At 46.0% G+C, this 18,071-nt stretch overlaps 1 protein-coding gene across 2 annotated transcripts in view; it reads left to right on the forward strand.

Moving 5' to 3' along the window:
* Nucleotides 1–14,382, forward strand: part of PLEKHO2 (pleckstrin homology domain containing O2) — a 29,315-nt gene extending 14,933 nt beyond the window's left edge. Inside the window, exons 4-6 of one of the 2 annotated variants that reach the window (XM_049812628.1) lie at nt 4,385–4,489; nt 7,064–7,162; nt 9,638–14,382. In XM_049812628.1, coding sequence (XP_049668585.1) covers nt 4,385–4,489; nt 7,064–7,162; nt 9,638–10,876 — 1,443 coding nt within the window. In that variant the 3' untranslated portion in view covers nt 10,877–14,382. The remainder of the gene's footprint in view (nt 1–4,384; nt 4,490–7,063; nt 7,163–9,637) is intronic. The other variant, XM_049812629.1, reaches the window with a different exon arrangement.
* Nucleotides 14,383–18,071: the final 3,689 nt, after the last annotated feature.

Genomic DNA, 18,071 nt, shown 5'->3' on the forward strand with positions numbered 1-18,071 from the left:
TCGTAGCACTGCCAGCCACAAAGTCTGCACCTGTGGTCAGGGGTCGAAACTTCCATTGCTTATTTTCCCTCAGTCGACTTTGGAGGTACCTGCAGCCGCTTTCATCAGGGACCCTGCCTGGAAGCTGCAATAGATCGCAGCGAGGCACCTTTGCCCTGTGCATGGAGGAGTCTGTGCATGGAGGAGTCTGCTCCTGTGGTCTGCCAGTTTGGCAGACATGCTGCATTATTCCCGCGTTTGAAGTAGCTCTTGGTTCAGCTACAGAAAACCACAAGAATCCCCTAACTGACAGTCCCTTGGCTTCCACTTTTCCCTCCATGATCTAACCTGACAAAGTCATGTAGAAGAAGGCAGGAGATGACCTCACGTCTGGCAGATAGACTCTGGTGCACTCTTGGTAGTTTAAGATGTTACTGACCTAGCTCTGCTCTGGCTTCTGCTGGAGGTGAGCAGCCCGTACGAAAAGTCAGCAGAAGGGAACACATTCCCACACCTAAACCAGCAGTTCACAAGCAGTTCATGGTGCAGTTTAGCAAAGCCCCACTGAACTGAAGTCGGTACCAGGCTTTGCACTGAAACAGCTGAGGAGCAAGCACAGGTTTCTGTAGCCCACCTCTCTTGCAGATCAGCAGCATCTAGCAGAATTGCTCAGCAAAGAGCTAGTGTTGGTAAAGGTCTTAAACTGCAGCTATGCCATTCTCCAGAGCTTGTCTGTTAAATCATTTAGTGCAGGTACAACAGACTGACCCCAGGAACACTTCTCTTTCCTGGAAAGCAGGGTCAGCATAGCCATAAGACTGTCACTGCTTGAAGAATCTGATGTCTCCAAGACATGAAGCAATCGAGGAGACTGTGGTTGCTGCTGTCACAGACAGTGACCCTTGTGTGAGCCTCTTGTTCCATGCCATCTAGCCAGTGATTCAGCAGGAGCTGACTGGCCGTGCTGTGCTCTGAGTTAACTGACAGTAAATTGCGTAGTCTGTATTCATGCCTCACAATGGTCACTATCACATTAGGTTTAGCCATGACAGCTTTTCCTGGCACACCAGCCTGTTGTTTATGGCATGACTCAGTCTCAGCTGGCTTAACAACAAGGAGAGCAAATGTGTTACCCTGCCTGCTGCCCTTATACTGGTGTCACAACTCTCTACCTTAAATTGCTGCTGGAGAACAGACCATGCTTAATGTTTTGTGGGAAGTATCCATCTTCAGGTACATCCTTTGATATCTGTGAATATGCAAATGAGTAAAAATACAGACAAGATAAATTCATTTGTTCCTTGTTTGTAGAGGACCTGGGCGTCTCAAGCTAGTGTACAGAGCCCCAGTGGCAGGCAGGACTGAGACCCAACTCCTCCAGCTCCTTTCTGCCTCTCCTCTGCAGCTGTCTGCTTTATAGAGAGCTTCCATCCCACTTTGGGTTAGCTTCCTCTCCCCAGTGCTGTGGCTGAGGATGCAAGCCACAGATGAATGCAGACAGACAATGCAACAAATTGGCTGGTAGCATCCTGAGCACCAGCCTCAGAGCCCCAGCAGCCTGACTCTTCCTTGGTGTCTGTGGGTATTGTTCTAAAAAGGAGAAAAAAGTTTTCAAACAAAGATAACTGGGCATACTGGGAGGAACCTGCTGCAAGCCTCGAGGCTGCCCCTCTGTGTCACAGCCCCAGGGACTTGTGCAAGCAGGGAGCAGGGCTGCAGCGGCATGAGTCTGGCGTTGCCCACGCTGCCCCATCGCAGGGAGCGGGGTCCCACGCAATGTGCTGCTTGTCCTCCCTCACCCGGCCCTTTGGGCAACTGGAGGGCTCTTTCTGCTGCTGCCTTGGGAGCATCATTCCACGAGTCCCTTTCCCTCACCACCCATTGGGCCTGTGTTTGGTGGCCCCAGCGGTTGGTCAGCATTACACTGTGAGGCAGAGGGTTGTGTGTAGGAGGGACATCTCAGCTTCTCATTAATGACAAACCATCCCCCTGAGGCTTCGTTCTGCCCTGCCGCAGGGTTGCTGACATCAGCACTTAGTCACAGGCTTGGAAGCTTTATTTGGGTGCCGAGAATGAGGCACAGAAAGTGGCATTGGAAGAGGAAGCTTGAAGCGAGGCAGGAATCCTTCCCTTGAACAACATGTACGGAGATTTCTAAACCCTGGTGCCGGCTGCCAGGTCTTTTCCAGGCAGTGCAGCAGCTCAGCTGCTCACAAGTAGAGCTTTCTCATAAGCTTTTATAATCACAAAGCTTTGGGGCAAAATCGTTTCCAAACAAAAAAAGTTTTTAAGCACACACAAAAACAGGCCTGCTTGGACTAAAACAAAATCTGGCTGTCACTCTGTTTTGGAGCTTTGCCTTCCCTTAGGTTCCCTGCTTAGTGTGGCCCTTCTGTGCCCCAGACAAAGGGCTCTTTTTCCAGTGGGCTGTGGTTCAGGCCCTAACCTCTCCTCTGAGCTCTCAGGAAGACATGTAGTGCCGTCACCTTATGTGCAAACTAATCGAATAAATAATCTTTCCCCAAATTGCTTCTTAACTCCCTGCTTGCCGCGCTGGTTGTGAGAGTCTGGCACTTTGTCACTGTGACGTGCAGATGTAAAACCATGGCATTGAAGCGAGGAATAAATGCAGAAGGGCAGGGCAGTCGATTTCTACCTAAACAGTAGGAGTGGGTGTAAGGAGATCAGGCTTTAGTTCTGCAGAATTTCAGAAGTTGCTGAGACCCAAAACAGTTGCTGCTTTGTTGTCCCATAAATAAAACAGGGAGCTGCTAAGAGCATTCAACTGTCAGTCACCATTAGCTTTGTCACCCTCATTTTATATAGTCCCTGTTTTATATACACCCTGCTGTGATTTCAGAATGGGAGGCCTCATTTAGAAAAAGACTGGGACTACAATTGCTCTTGAAGGCAATGGGAAGGTGGAAAATACCTATAGGATGTTAAATACCCAAAAAGACTATTCCAAACAAGACCCCACTAGTATGTGTTTTGAATGAGCCTCTCTGTAGCTCACTTCCCCACCTGTAAGAGGTGGATAATTTCAGTTGCTCTGAAAAGTAATTTGTGAAGACCCCAGATAATTGTATTGATAAGCAGCAAAGAAGAGATTGTCAGGGGAGTCAGTAATTCTGTTTTCAGGACAGGGCTTGAGCAGAGTGCAATCAATAAGACATATTGACCCATGAGGATAAAACACACGATGGGATAGCTCAGTAAGAAGTGCCGCCTGTGTCATTGGGGATGGTACTGGGAGGAATATGCACAGCAGGCCCAGTTAGGACTGCCCCAGCAATGTTGGGATTGTCTCATTTTTAAGTTCTTGATTTTGCAACTTTGACGATGTTCTTTAGCACAAGAGTGTTTCTGTGTGCCTGTGCAGTCCGGATTAGGGCATTGCATAGAGCTATTTGGATCCAAGCCAGTCTGCCATGGAGTCACCTGTAATGTGACGATGATATTTCTCTCACCTGAAATGTATGCTAGGGCAAAGCTACATAATACTGGTGAGGTGCTCAGAGAACACAGCAGTGAAATAAGTAACACCTAACCTATTTCCCCTGCTGTGGTCAAGAAGAGATTCAAAACACTGAGCAAAGCCATGGGACTACCCTGGAGGAAGGGGAGAGCTGGCTAGCTGGAGGACAGGCCATACAATGACCCACTGCTCCCTCCTTATTTGTGTCCCGTGCTTCTTGCCAGCTCCCTCTTGTATGGCCAGCTCTTCCCTTCTTGTTAGGATAGCTATTCAAACCTCAGAAAGTGTATGTCTGTAGCGTTCACTGCTGTATTTCTTCATTTGCAAACAGAAAAAATATGGTTAATTTTTTCCCATACGTTGCCCTTATGCCTCATCATGTCTGTGCTCAGCTGAATTGGGGTTAGTGCAGCCAAGGTCAGAGCCCCAGATTCCTGTATCAGTTCTGTTGTGCAGAGCTGCAGGAACAGGGAAGCAGGCAGAGCCCGCTGCATGCAGCCTTCCCCTTGCTTGCAGCCTGGGGGGGAAGTTGGAAATAAAGTACTTTATTGCACCTGAACCAGCACAAACTGACTTGGACTTTCAGTCTGACTCTATACACAATGTGACCATTTGCTGTACAAACAACTTGCTCCTGCTCTAGGAGCTATTCCTAGTGTTCTGCAGAAGGAATAAACTCTTACTTTCTTACTACTTTAGTTACTAGTTGCAAAAATAAAACTGCAGCAACGAACTGTTCAGCATAACAAAATCCTGTTCATGGGAGCTATGAAGTGAAGTATTTGCCAAAGCACAAAGGAATCTGTAGTTTAAACACAGGCTGGAACTGAATGTTATTTAGAAAACGAAGTGATACACAGAGAGCAGAGAGCTACCTCTCTTGTCCTGACAAGGAATGCTTTGGCAAAATTGTCTCTGCTCTTGCAGGTTCATGATATCAAATTTCAAGCTCCAACTTTGGAAGAAAAGGAATCGTGGATAAAAGCGCTTAATGAAGGGATCAATAGAGGCAAAAACAAAGTATTTGATGAGGTAAGAGAAACAGTTTTCAAAGTCCTGTATTTCTGTGTCAGTTCTCATCCACTGCTTTTTTAGCTAAAAGCAGAACTTGCCTGAGCCCCCCTGCTCCCTGTCCCTGCATGCCAGCCATGGTCAAAGGAAAGAGAAGGATGGTGTTGAAGGAAAGAGAAAGATGGTATTCAAGTTAAACCAGGTCACATCCCTGCAGGCTGGGAGCTTTTAGCCACTTCAGCTCCCAGCCCAAGAAGGTAGAACATGTAGAGAGCCCTTTGCAGCACCCTACATATTGCTGCCTTTCCCTCTCTCCTGGCCAGGGTTAGATGCAGGGAGGCAGGGGCAGCTGGTTGACTAGATGTTGTGCCAGCAGGATGGTCTGCGCTGCTAAGAGCTAACGTCTCATCAAGAGGCCCACAAGACACAAGAGCTCACCAGAGTCAGTGGGAGATGGTCTGGTGGCTTCAGTAGGTTTGGGATCAGTGAATGCAGGGGGTGTTCCCCTTTCCTGATGGAAATGGCTGGTGCGGAGAAGCAGCTGCAGCGCTGAGTTGTGTAGAGCTGGGGCTGCAGCCTGGAGAGCCTCATCTTCCCCACACTGCCATGATCCTCAGCACCAAGCAGCCTGGAAATGGAGGTATTTGGTTAGGACATAGCCTAACTGGAAAAATCTGAAGTGACTCAGTCCACCAGCTATTCCGCCCGCAGTCTGGCGAGAAGTCTGGTGGAAAGTTACTCCATGGCACTGGCCAAACCTGCCTGCCTCTCAGCTGGCTCCAGCACACCTGCATTCCCAAATTCTCCTCCCATCCTGCTGCGTAGAGGGAAGGATGAAAATTGCACATCCTAGAGCCTGACTAAACCTTGCTCCCTGTTAGCTTGTAAATCAGCCATGAACTAAACCAAAGAAGCAGTATCTATTCTGCAGTTGTTTCAGTAACTGAAAGGAAGTGCACAAAACCACCATCACAGGAATGACACAAGAAGAAATGGGCAGGGTAACGAGGGGACGAAGCAATTGGCAAGATCTGTGTAGCAAAGGAAACCAAAGCAACGAGTAAAAGTTTTGAGAAAAGGGCTAAGCGCTGCAGATACTTTGCTAGAGATGCAAACTCTGAGAGCTTGGGCTTTGCTTTTATTTAGCAGAGGGCAAAAGCAGGAGGAGAGGCTGGAACATGCTTCTTTTTGCCAAGGCAAATGGCACTCAGTGTCAGGGCTTTGCTGGTAGTGGGGTGTAGCAGTTCCTCGGGCCCTTGGACCAAGTGGGAAGCAGCATGTGGAATTAAAGGGACCAGGTGGGACCAGCAGCAGCCTTATAATATAAAACCTAGCAGCAGAGAGCTTAGCAGCCCGGTCTGCTCTCATGTTTCAGTGGGTGGAAGATGTGATGTCCTACAATGCAATGCTGTCCAGCCCTTGCTGGAGGGACCCCACGCTGGCTCAGAGCTGCCTGTAGTAGCACGGCACATGGCTCTCCAGTGGGCAGTGAACTCTGCACAGCCCCTCAGCAGCACGGCAAAGTGGGATCTCAGGTCAACTCCCTGCCCTGTGGCCTGGGGTTATTGTCCTGAGGAGGACCCAGGTCCTCAGAGGGAGCCAGACTCTAATTCTCATTCATTCCAGTAAGGATCAAACCTCAGATTTAAAGCGTTTCCGCACCGGCCAGGCACAAGCTAAAGGGTCAAGCCCCCAGCTGGCTTGGATTAGCTGTTCTCCGCTGAAAGAGCTGTAAAACCACTCTGCCATATCAGCCAGGGATTGGTACCCATTTTTCCCCTCTAAATCCCTATTTCACCCGCGCCAGCTTTCCTGTTGTACAAACTTGTGGTACAAAGGCCAGCAAACCAGGACACACTGATGTTTCACCATCTCCAGTCACTGTTGCTGCTCTCTGCATGGAGCAGAGTCCAGCCCTCAGCCACCACGGCATGGGTGGGTGGACAGTCACAGAGCCAGCACAGAGAAATACCAGCCAGAGGGCTGGGACCTCCCTCCCCATGTGCGGGAGGCAGTGGATTTCTCATCTGATTCCAGGAAATAAATTTGTTAATGCAGCTAGAGTTGCAATTAATCCAGGTCACTGCTCACACCTTCTCTTCAGCATCCTGCAGTTATTAGAGCTGTAGAAGGGAAGGTCTGTAACAAAGCGCTGCTGATACAGTTCACAGTCAGGTCACGGTTATTAATGAGCTTTCACCTCTAAGATGGCAACAGCAATTTCGGCACTGTGCTCTGCCATATGCAGTCCAAGCCCAGGCTGCAGCAAGGGCAACAAAGCTGCCTTGTGTCCTTCCTTCCCTGCCCCTTAGGTAGAGGGGAGGTTAGCCATCACAAACCTCTGAAGGTTCGATGCTTTGCTTTTTTAGATAAACACAGCTCTATATATAGGACAGATACCTTAAATATCCATCATGTACATGCAGGGCTTTGCAGGCGGGCTGTAACTAAGGTCTGAGGCAAAGACTGTAGTCTTGAAATATTCATCCAAACGCGGCATCCTTTCGTGTGTGACAGTGAGAACTTTACAGACATATCCTGAGAAATTAATGACCCTATTCCTTTTTTCTTTCCTCCCTCTTCCCCCTTTCAAAGGTAAAAGTAGACGAGAGCCTTTCCTTGGACCACGTAACTCGGGACAGAGTGAAAATGACCCATGGACGCAGGCCACCCACAAGAAGTCACCTGAAGGAGGTAAGTGGACCCACCCTGGGGTGAGCCATCTCCCCAGCTGGAATCACCAAAAGCTGCTCCTTCCACTTAGGTACAAAACTCCAGGTACAAACAGCCCAGAGAAAGCTGACAAGGGAAACAGCTTCCTCTGGGAAAGACTGTGCTAGCACCTCTCTAACGAAGTTCCAGGTTACCCTAGATCTGTAGCTGCTGCAACACATTACAATATATTTAGCTTTCCATAACTCACGAGCTGCTTCACCGTCTGCAGCCGTTATAGTTTCACTTTAATCAGAAGAGACCGAAGCTCCTATATTTATTTTCTAAGAAGTGATGATTTTGTAGCCACAGTGGTCTGAAGGTAGAAGCACTGCATGGTCTGTGGAGAGAAGCTGTATTTTTTATTAAGCTAACTGGAAAAAGCAGACAAGCTTTCAAGCTTACAAGCCTTTGCTTAGGTCTGAAACAGAATACATTATTCTCCCAGGCAGTTTTATGGACTAGCCTGTCTACTCTTAACTGATTTTCTGGATCTGTCACTTAAAAAAAAAAAAAAAAAAGAAAAGAAAGAAAAAGCACCACAAGATAAACCTGCAGTTCATTTCCATGGAAGAGGTTCTTACTAATGTTGGATTCCTGTGATTTATGAAAAAGTTTCCACAGACAGACTGATATTTTAGCAGAGCATTAATCTCAACCAAGGAAGGTTTTTAAATCAAACCTTCTTTCTTCAAACTTCCAAGACTCTGACTTATGTGTCTGCACAGCACACAGATGACCCTTGTGCAGAAAATGAGATGCCCCGAGACTTTTTACTTTGCATAGAAATGGAGGGAGAGTGTCTCTACTATAGAAAAGCATGGGAATGAATCATAGACTCCCATCCACTCCTCCAGAAAACTGCAGAAGAAAACATGACAAAAGTCACAGCAGCGATGAAGTGTGGATTCTCTGTTGCCTAATATGGGTTTGGTAATGTAGGAAGCCCTTCCCTAGGCACTAAAAAGATCTTTCTCCCCTGCTCAGCTTGCTATTTTCACGAGATGCCTCCAACAGTAATATCCATAAGGCCTCTCACCTTCAGCCAAATTCAGGGGAGACTAGCTTACAAATTCAGACACAGGAATGAGGGGAAAGGGAGGGGATACAGCCTGCAGAAAGATGTGTATCATGGCTGCTGGCTGCAGAATCGTGAAGGAAATGGGATGAACAATGATTTTCAGTGCCAAAGCAGGCCAGGTGAGGACGGGTCAGGGCCAAGCCTCCAGGATGCAGCTTGCCTCTGCCTCTCTGATGGGCTGGAAAGGCAAAGAGAGACTTTAACTAAATTTTCTGCACTGCAGGAGTCTGGCCCTGGCTGCAGCTATGCCTTCATGTGGTTTTGGGTTCCATCACACAGGAACTGTCACCGCATTTCTCCCTCTGGGGCACAGAGCTTACATGCTGCAATGTCTTTACTAAGTCCATCCTTTTTAGGACCCCCCCCCCCCCCCCCCCCAACTAGAGTGCTTTGCACACAGCCTGTGGTTTGAAGGAGGTTTAACCAGCTGACGCTTGGCCCCGGTAAGACAGGGATGACATTGGGTTGGAGGAAGCAAGCAGAAGGCAATGGTATTACAATAGTATCCCTGGCCAAGCAATCTAAAGATCAACTTGTTTTATATGTTCAAGTAAAAATACGACAGTTGCAAAAGCAGAAAGCAGGTGTGCTTTGGGTAGGCATGCCGTAAACGAAGGGGTAGAGGGATCCAGCTACCACAGGATAAAGAATTAAATTATGGCAGAGCTGACCGCTTAGCACCCATAAGAAATAAGGTTATTGTGGAACAGGCTTAGAGACGTTCTTCTCAAGGGAAGTAGTAAAATAAGTTCTGTGCTTTTGTCCTAATTCTTGATTGCGTATGGTTATTGGCTTTGATATTCTCGTGCAAGTTGCTGCACTATCAGGCAGGAAATAACTTGGCAGCTAAATGCTCATGAAATTCACAGAATGTGTAGGTCTGGGGAAAAAGCGGGCCTATACAGGGGGATGGAAGTGCTTCACTCGATGCATTCAAGACTTGCTGCAATGTACGTCACTTGACCCAACTTTCTTGTTTGTTGGGTGAAATGTTTGGGACTCGTGATTATCACAGCCCATTAAATTTTAGCAGAGCAGATCACACTGGGTTTCACTTACCAGATTAATGCCGGTAGAGCTGGCTACTGCTGTTAAAGGGTAGCACAGGGTGATGCTGCATGGAAGAAGTGCAACCTCCATAGATTGCTCTTGAGCAACAGAAAAAGCTGCTCTTAAAAGAGCACCATTTTTGTTATCAATCAGATTCTCCTTGCAGTTTTGACAGATTTAAGTATAAATGGGGTGAATGTGTGAAGCAGTAACCCCTTGCTTGCCATGCTGGTTGTAAGGGTCTTGCACTTTACCTTGAAGTTAAAGGGTGGAGCACAGGATTGATGATGGGATAGATAGTGAAAAAGTTCTCTCTTGTATTTCAGGCTGCCAAGTCTACATCAGATGGTATCCTGCGACTAGATCTGGATATAGTAGACAACGGACCGCCAAACTTTGATTCCACTATCAGGGAAAGTGACAATGCACCACCTCAGAAAGAAACTCCAAAGCCACCTATGCCACCTACAAAATCCACTGGCGCAAAAGAAAACCAAGATGCAGAGAACAGTCTTCCTGAGCAGGAACATAAAAAACCTCTGTCTCCTCTGTTGCCTCCAGATAAGAAGCTTAAGGAAGGCATAGCATCAAAGGACAATGTAAATGCCAAGGCAGAGGACTCTGTAGGCCCAGAGGAGAATGTGGAAGGATCCCAAGCACCAAATGAGGAGAACAAAGAGAACCTCATTGACGTCAGCAACAGGGGCATAGCAAAAGCTCCAATTCCTCCTCCTAAGAGCATGCCAGACAAGCTAAAAGTAGCTTGGGACCAACCAGTCCCTGAGCCTGAAAACACAGAAGACCTGAAATCGTCAGGAGACAGTAGCAAAGACAACCTTGCTGAGATTGCCACTGCAGATGTTACAAAGCCCCCTGTTCCTCCTAAGGTCCTATCAGAAAAAATGCTAGCCACAATGAACTCCAGCCATGGTGACCTGGAAGCTGGTGGCTGGGAAGACCTGGAGTCTGGCAGCTCCAAGCCCCCAGTGAACGGGATCGCAGCTGGTGAGGTAGCAGAGGTCACATCCCCAACAGTTGAAACTGAAGAAGGAAATGGGAGAACCTCTGCTGAGAAGGAAGAGCAAACTTCAGCAGAAGAGACAGAGACTTCCTTAGCTACAGAAACAGGCCATGAGAGTGTCAAAGGAACTATTGAGAAGCAAGGGTCTGTAGAAAGCGCTTCAGGTCTTAAACTTCGCAGTTCTTCTCTGGGAGACTTGCTGTCTGATTCCAAAAATACACAGAGAGCACCTCCAGGCCAAGGTTTCCTGAAGGATTCCCATCAACACTTAGCTAAAATGGAGGAGAAAGTTGCTAATGAAAGGGAAAAGGCAGAAAAACTTCTGCAGAAGGTTTTACGTCAAGGGTTGGAAAAGGCCCAGGAGGGGAATGGACCCCCAGTGATGGCAGAGACATTACTGAATGAGGCAGTAGAACAACTTCGGCAAGCTACACAAGTTTTGCAAGAAATAAAAGGTCTTGGAGAACTGAAAAAAGAAGCAACACAGAAACAGAAAGAAAAGCAAAAGGATCTAGTGACTCTTTATAGGAGAAGTGCTCCCTGACATACTCTTCAAAGAGACTTCTTTCTCAAAATGAAAGCTAAACATTTGCCATTTATGATTTGTACCATTGCTAGGCCAGTGTTTAAAAGGTGGTGTTTTGCTGTGCACACACCACGTTTATGGGACAGAATCAAGCTTTCAATTATAGCATCTTTCTCTCTTTCTTCTTGCTGTACATACCAGTCCAGTTCTAATCCTCTTAGCACAGCAGAAGGTTACAGGACATTGAACGGTTTCAAAAATGTGAATGCTCTTTAAGGACTCTGTCCAAAGTCCTTTCAATGGATCAGGCCTTAAAAATTACTGGTAATCAAACCAAGCCAGATTTTTGAAAGGAGCAGAATGTCTATTCTAGCAAAAGCCCCTGTCTGTCTGTATTTACAGACAAGCAGATCCCAGATTACACTGGCACCTAACTGGTTTTCCCAGTTAAATAATTTAAGTATAAATGTAGTCAGTGTTTGTTCACTTGCTTGCAAGGTTTCCCAGACCACCTGGCCCAGTGACATCTAGGAATGTAAATAGAAATGGTTTAATCTTCTCCAAAGATACTCATAAAACCACATCCACAGTTAAAAAGTGACCTCACACAGAGGCAAACAAAACTGGCCAACTCCTGACTACAAGTAGTGTCCTCAGATGTGGAGCAGCTCCACGAAGTCACTCTTCTGAGTCTGGCTGTGCAGAGCTTTACGTGTGCTAAGCACTGCATGAGTGAATGCAAGTCTCAATGCATCATTGCCAGGCAAGTATTCATTGTTCCTGTTTCATTAATAAGGAAATTGAGGCAACAAGGTTACACTTGGCCTTTGAAAGAGTGTCTTCTAGCAGCACAACACGTTCATTATTGAGGACCATACCTGTCTGCTAACTCTGAATCCTCTCATCCTAGTTGGGAACAATTAGCCAGGCATTTGGAGAACTTGTGTCCAGGAGATCCCTAGGAGCTTCCTAGGAGAGCTGTCTTTAAGAATCTTTTGGGATATGTGTGTTCCCTTAGCTGTAGGCTTGTTCTCTGTGTTGTTTTGGGATGTTAACTGACAGGAGCATGTACATGAGACAGCAGGTCTGGATGAGATCCCCCTTCCTATTTAACAGGTTTCTACCTTCTGAGTCCTGGCTAGCCTGAGAGCCGTGGTTTGGCACAGACGTCTGTAATTGGAGTACATGGACGGAAAGGCATTTTGCACGCACAACTTAGGGGCTGGTCCCAGTGGCTTAAGTATATTAAAATAAAAATGCATTGCTACAGAAGGGTGTGAGGAAGGCATTGCAGAAGGCTCTGGCACAATTCCCATAGCTTCCCTGCCCACCTGCTGAAAGCAACCACAGTTCCCATGGTCTTTAGTGATTACAGCTATGATAAAATCATGTCTTTGCACCACTGCTGTATAGCCCTGTACCTGAGCTGGGTCCCCTCCCCTATTCTCTGTAGTTGCTCTGAGGAGAATCATATGACAGGCCGCAGGGCTTCTCCTTTGCTAGAGCCAGACTCTGGAAGCACAGAAAAGGTTGATCTTCCCAGTCTGTTTTTAAGGAGTGACATGCTACCTAAGCTTTCTTCTCTCATTTGCCAACACTGCCCTCTTAGCTCACCCATTTCTTTTTCTTCTGTTCTTTCTTTTATAATTTCCCAGATTCCACAAGGCTGTAATGGGCTGCAAACACCCCCATGGCAGCAGCCCAGTAAAGCTTCATCTGAGCCTCTTCTTAGGCTAGGCAGTGGGCATTTCAGGTCTGAGCACAGAAATGTTGGCTTTGGGCTTCCAAGTACCCTGTTTTTCACCACCCAGAGCCAGCAAGACAGGTAGTAACTAGAACTGATGCTTCTGCCTCTTTTGATTAAACCAGCCTTGGTTTCAGTGGTCTGTCCCCCTCTCAAGACAGCCATAGACATCGCATGGGAATTCACTCATTATTCTCTCACGTGGAAAGTTCTACACAGTCAAACACTCAGGGCTCAGGTGCCAAAAAGCTTTGCTTTGAGACAAAAAGTTTTTCTATGTCCTAAGCCCACTGCCAGGCACATAGCCTGGAGCAAACTTTGGATCTATGTCATTTGCTGCTGTAGATTCAATGTGAACCATGGGTCTTACTTGCCTTTTCAGACATGCTTAGGACAAGGGCTAATAACACAGACAATACTCAGTGCCTATCTGCTATCTAAATGTATTTTTCTGCATGTGCACTTTTGTTTACCGAACACTGTGTGGTATGAATGTGAGCTGTCAGAACCTGGTGTGCACTGGAAGTCGAGGGACTTCAGGGAGCAGGCAGGCTTTTGCAAGATGCAGTTCTATAACAAGAGATAAATTAGATGGGGGAAAAAACCAGTTCACACTAACAGGAATATACACAAACCAGGGCAAACTCTGGGTACAGGTTCATATCCCAAAGCTGAAGCCAGTCCTAAACTCCAGGATGGGCAAATCAAAGCCTGGAACTGAAAACCTAGGAGAATGGAAGCAGCTCATGGGATAGCTCAGTCCCCTAATGTATATACAAATGCTTTTGCTCTCACAGGTGTTTTCTTGTGGCAGTGTGTTCTGTGGATACCCATCTGGCAAAGCGCTAATGAAAATACCCAGACATCCCTATCTGTTACAGACAAACCTACAGGATGTGCTTATATTTACTGTATATTTTTATATTATACTAAATATTCTAATGAATAAATGTCTGACATTTTACTGAATTCCCATCAGTAGGAATCTTAACAGATAACCCCCGCCCATATCTGTTAGGAAATGGGCAAGTTAAATCATTTTACAAGCAACAGCTAATTACTGTATTTGCTGTACTAACAGAACTTAGTAGATTTGTATTGTCTTGTAAATACGTATAACTTAAGTAAGTGGAATGTCCGTAGCACCCAGTAACTCTATTGCTGAAAATGCTATGTTAGAGACTCTTTGGTTTTAACTGGTTTTTCTAATAGGGTTAGCAGTTCATCCTAAAATGTCTAGCTGGGCCGTAAGCCTGATTCACCTGGACTTTGCAGGAAACAACGCATCATGATCCTTCTGCAGTTTCCCACTTGTTCTTCTCATTCTGGTCATGAGCCAGGCTCAGCCTAGGGCTGGAAACTGCCTTCTCGGGTGTTCTTACATGCTCCTCTGAAAATGGCAGTGCTGGTCAGAGTCACGAGACAGGATCCTGGTCTGCTCTGACCTCATACAGCAACTCCCATCTTCAGTGTACGTCCTGCCACCATGCACTTTTTTTTAAGTCTCCCTTTAAACTTTCATTTAGACTTACATCTAATTTCTGGTTGCACTAAGGCTGTTTTTTTGTGCCTGAAAACCCTCTGGGCATGGAGTGCTGGGGTGTGAGTCTGTGTTTTGGGCTGTGCCACCAGGTTACATGTCTGTGACAGGAAGGAAGTGTGTTTGCAAGCAAGCAAATGTGGATGACTATCTGAAAAGCAGCTGCTGCAGCCCGTGGAAAGGCAGCACTTTGTCTCCTGCTTGTAAAGAGCTTTGAGATTTGGCAATAAAACCGTCTTTTAAATATCAGCTGTTTAAGAGCCATTTGTCCTAAACAGGAGCAAAGAAGAGCCACCAGAAGTGGCATATTGAGGCTTTGCTCTGGAGGAGGACGTGCTGCACAGGCTGGGGTGAGCTAGATGCTGTGCTAACCACAAGCCTGGAGGACAGAGAAGCACTGGGGGCTGTGGCTGGCACTGAGCTGGAGCTGTGCGGATCCTGAGTCGCTCCTGACTCATCCCGGCCTGCCAGCTTGGCTGCCCTGGCCAGAAAGGACAGCTGAGGCCAGGATCTGCTCCTGCTCCTTCTGGAAAGCAATGGGAAGCATCCTCATTGCTGGAGACCTCACCAAGTGCAGTCACCAGCAGTGCTGTCTGAGCTGCCCTTAACGTCTTCATGTGGACTCTCTGGTGTCTACAAAATGTTGAACTCTGATGAGCAACACCAGAGCCTCGTTCCTCTGTCCAGATGCCAGTAAGCTACAGGAAGATAAGAAGCTGGTGTCACAGTGACTGTTTCCCTTCTGCAAAAACTGGGTAGAAACTGGTCAGTAGGCTCAAAAGTTACGAGGAAGCAGGGGAAAGAGTGCAAGTATACACGCCATCCTATTGCACAATCTTGGCTTCATTTGGGTAAAAAAATGTGCTTAGCAAACCCTCTAACCCCTTGCTGGGAAGGGGGCTGTTCCTCAAAGGAATCTCCAAGACACGGGGTTGATTTCTACAGATACACTGTAGAGAAAGGCACTCACTTCCTCTCACACTAAGAAAACAGACATCACATTTTGGCCTTAAACTGATATTGGTAACGAAGTGTATAGCACTACGTGAAACTTGATTTAAAAACACCCAAATGAAAACATACATAGTATTGGCATATGAACCATTTGCCTGACTGCTTTTAATTCAATGAATAGTTATGGGTTACTGGTTCAAGAGACTGTGTAATTTGAAATAGAAAATGCAGGTCCTAGGTTCTGTCCAGTGATCCCACAGAACTCAATAATTTGCAACTGAAAAAGAGCAGAAAGAGCTCTTCCAGTCCCAGAGTGCCAAAAGATTTACTACAGCATTGGCTAGTCTACTCGGATGACTAATTATTCTTGCTATTAAAAAATGTGTGTTTTATCTTAAGCATGAGTCATCAACAGTGAAGCTCTCCAAGATTTCCCTGTTCCAGCTTAAGAGTTAGAAAATTGCAGTCACAGAAGATATCCATCGTCTTAGAGAATGGAGATCCCCGTTTTGTTATGCTATGCAAGTTCACATACTTCAGAAAGCAAGTGCTTAATTTATTCCAGGAAACTTAGTCACCGTGTTCTTCTTGTGCCTTACCTCACAGCTAAGCAACCTACAATATTCCTGTGACAAGTGCCGATGTGATGTTAAAAGCATCAATGATTTCATTCTCAGCAGCAATCCTGCTGTCTGAGGTCAACGCGAGGTACTTTAAGCCATGTATTTTCCATCTCTTCCTGGGTATCCAAGACCCAGTCCCACCACCTTCACTTCAGAGAGCAGCTGGAGGCTTAGCCCTCGCATCTCCTGCTGTGCAGCGTTAGTCCCCTCTGCCTGAGCTAGCCCGGCTTGGCAGTTCAGAGGTTGTAAAACACATATGAGGAAACGGTGAAGAAATACTACCTTAGTGCAAAGATGATACATAAAGCACATGTATTCATACCTATAAAAAAAAAAAGAAAAAATGGAATATTGCAAAATGACATTTGTAAGAAGTTATTACAGGAGGGATGGCTGTCAACAGCTTATCACATAGACTAGTTAAAGGGAAAAACACAAAGCTGGCTTAATTTGCAGCAAAAAGATTGAAGACTTCTATTTAGAAGTCTTCCAGGCCAAGGGTGGATGTATTCTAGAATGGGATCCACAGGGAGACCTCCATCACTGGGATTTCTTACGAGCAGATATGCAGAGAAGGTGGGTGTATCTCACCCTCTTCTGCATGGAAAGGTGGATGAAACTGTTGCCTGAAGTCCTTCCCAACCATATGGTTTCTGTGGGACACTGGCAGAAGCCCCAGCAACCAGACTCAGGGGCTAATAAACCCCACAAGCTATTCAGGTCTTTAACCCTGTTTTCCCTCTCGCTGGGGAGCTGTGGGATGACAAATACGGTGGCCTAGAAATCCCCCGCAGACCCTGCTCACACCTCAGCCTGGCCTGCTCTCCTGACTTTCCCATCTCATGTGCCTTCTCTGCCAGAACAAGTGATTCCTAGAAAGCTCAGTGATGTGTTGATAGAAGCTGTCCATAAGTTTTAGCTGTATCACTGCCAAGAAAACCTCCTTACTCCTCACCCCTGTTGGATTTACGAGCCAGTTTCTACATCCCCATGGGGTATAAGTTTACACTTTGGAACGTGGGCATTTTTCAAAGTCAGGAAATTAATTTTAAAACTATTTGCTCAAAATAAATGAATGAATGGAATCAAAATGCTGGGAACCCAAGCTAGAACTACGTCCATTTTTTTGACTAAAAACACCATCGGTGCTTCTTTTGTAGCATCTTCCAGTATGAAGACCTGACGGTGTTTTGTGGCCATGAATTAATTCCGCCTTGCAGTGCAAGAGACAGTGGAGCTTCTCACCCCGCAGAATGAAGGCAAGGCACAGAGCATTGAAGAGCTGGGCTCCAAACCCATTCTCCTGCAGCAGATACTTTTCTTTTTAATTGGTGCAGTAGTGACAGTTTGCAGCAAACATTAGATGACCTGAACATTAGATGACCAGATTAAATGCTCCTACAAACAGCAAACAAAAAAACCCACAAAACAAAATTCTAAGAAATTGTCCTTTGACGACTTTTCTAACCCTTAGCAGGGATAGGAATGGACCTCCAAATCCTGCTTTCTTTGGGCAATATGACAGTTAAAGAACTATTAGCCCTAGCCCATAAGTGGATAAGACATACTGTGCAAATACTACAGATAGCTGTTAAATCTACCATATTGTTAATTTAAAATAAGAAATAAGAACTTGAAGTATTTTGGAGATGTTCTGGGGGAAAAGACAAAGCCATCTGGAACAGAGACTGTAAAGGGGGTGTACTGGAGAAGAGATCAGAGGTAGGAAGAGGACAAGATATGGGGAGGCAATGCTAAGTACTAGCTCCCATTCATGGGTAAGGATGTGATAGATATGCAATGCAAACAGATCCAAACTCTCCTTCCCCTCAGAACTACACAGCAGGGTCATATCCAGAAATGAGGATATTTGAAAGCTGGTTACTGGCTTTCCATTACCTGTTATGGAAACATTGAATTCCCTCTTGGTCTCTAAATAGTTTCAGATGCTTGGTGAAGTTTTTAACTGTATTAATATTTTTCCCTCCCACCCAAAAAAATTCAAGTAGTTTTGAAGGAAAATTATTTTTTCCTTCTGGAGAAACCTACCTTGCACAGAAAAAAATGCTTCTTAAAGGAAAAATGATAATCAGTTTTAGATGCAAGTTATCTAGCACACCACCACACACTGGGATATTTATCACTGAAACTGATAAAACACTAGAAAATCTTCAAAAGTCCAACAGATATGCAAGACAGTATTACTAATTGGGTGAGGACCTGTGCAAACAAAACTGCAAGTTCCTCTACTACTTCGTTCGCAACAAGAAGTCAGTTTTGAAATACTGGCAAAATATTCCGTGTTTGTTTAGACCACATCACCATGACAGCAAAGCACTGCCCAGCTCTTCA

Source organism: Accipiter gentilis, chromosome 10 (genome assembly GCF_929443795.1).
Source record: "Accipiter gentilis chromosome 10, bAccGen1.1, whole genome shotgun sequence".
NCBI lineage: Eukaryota > Metazoa > Chordata > Aves > Accipitriformes > Accipitridae > Astur > Astur gentilis.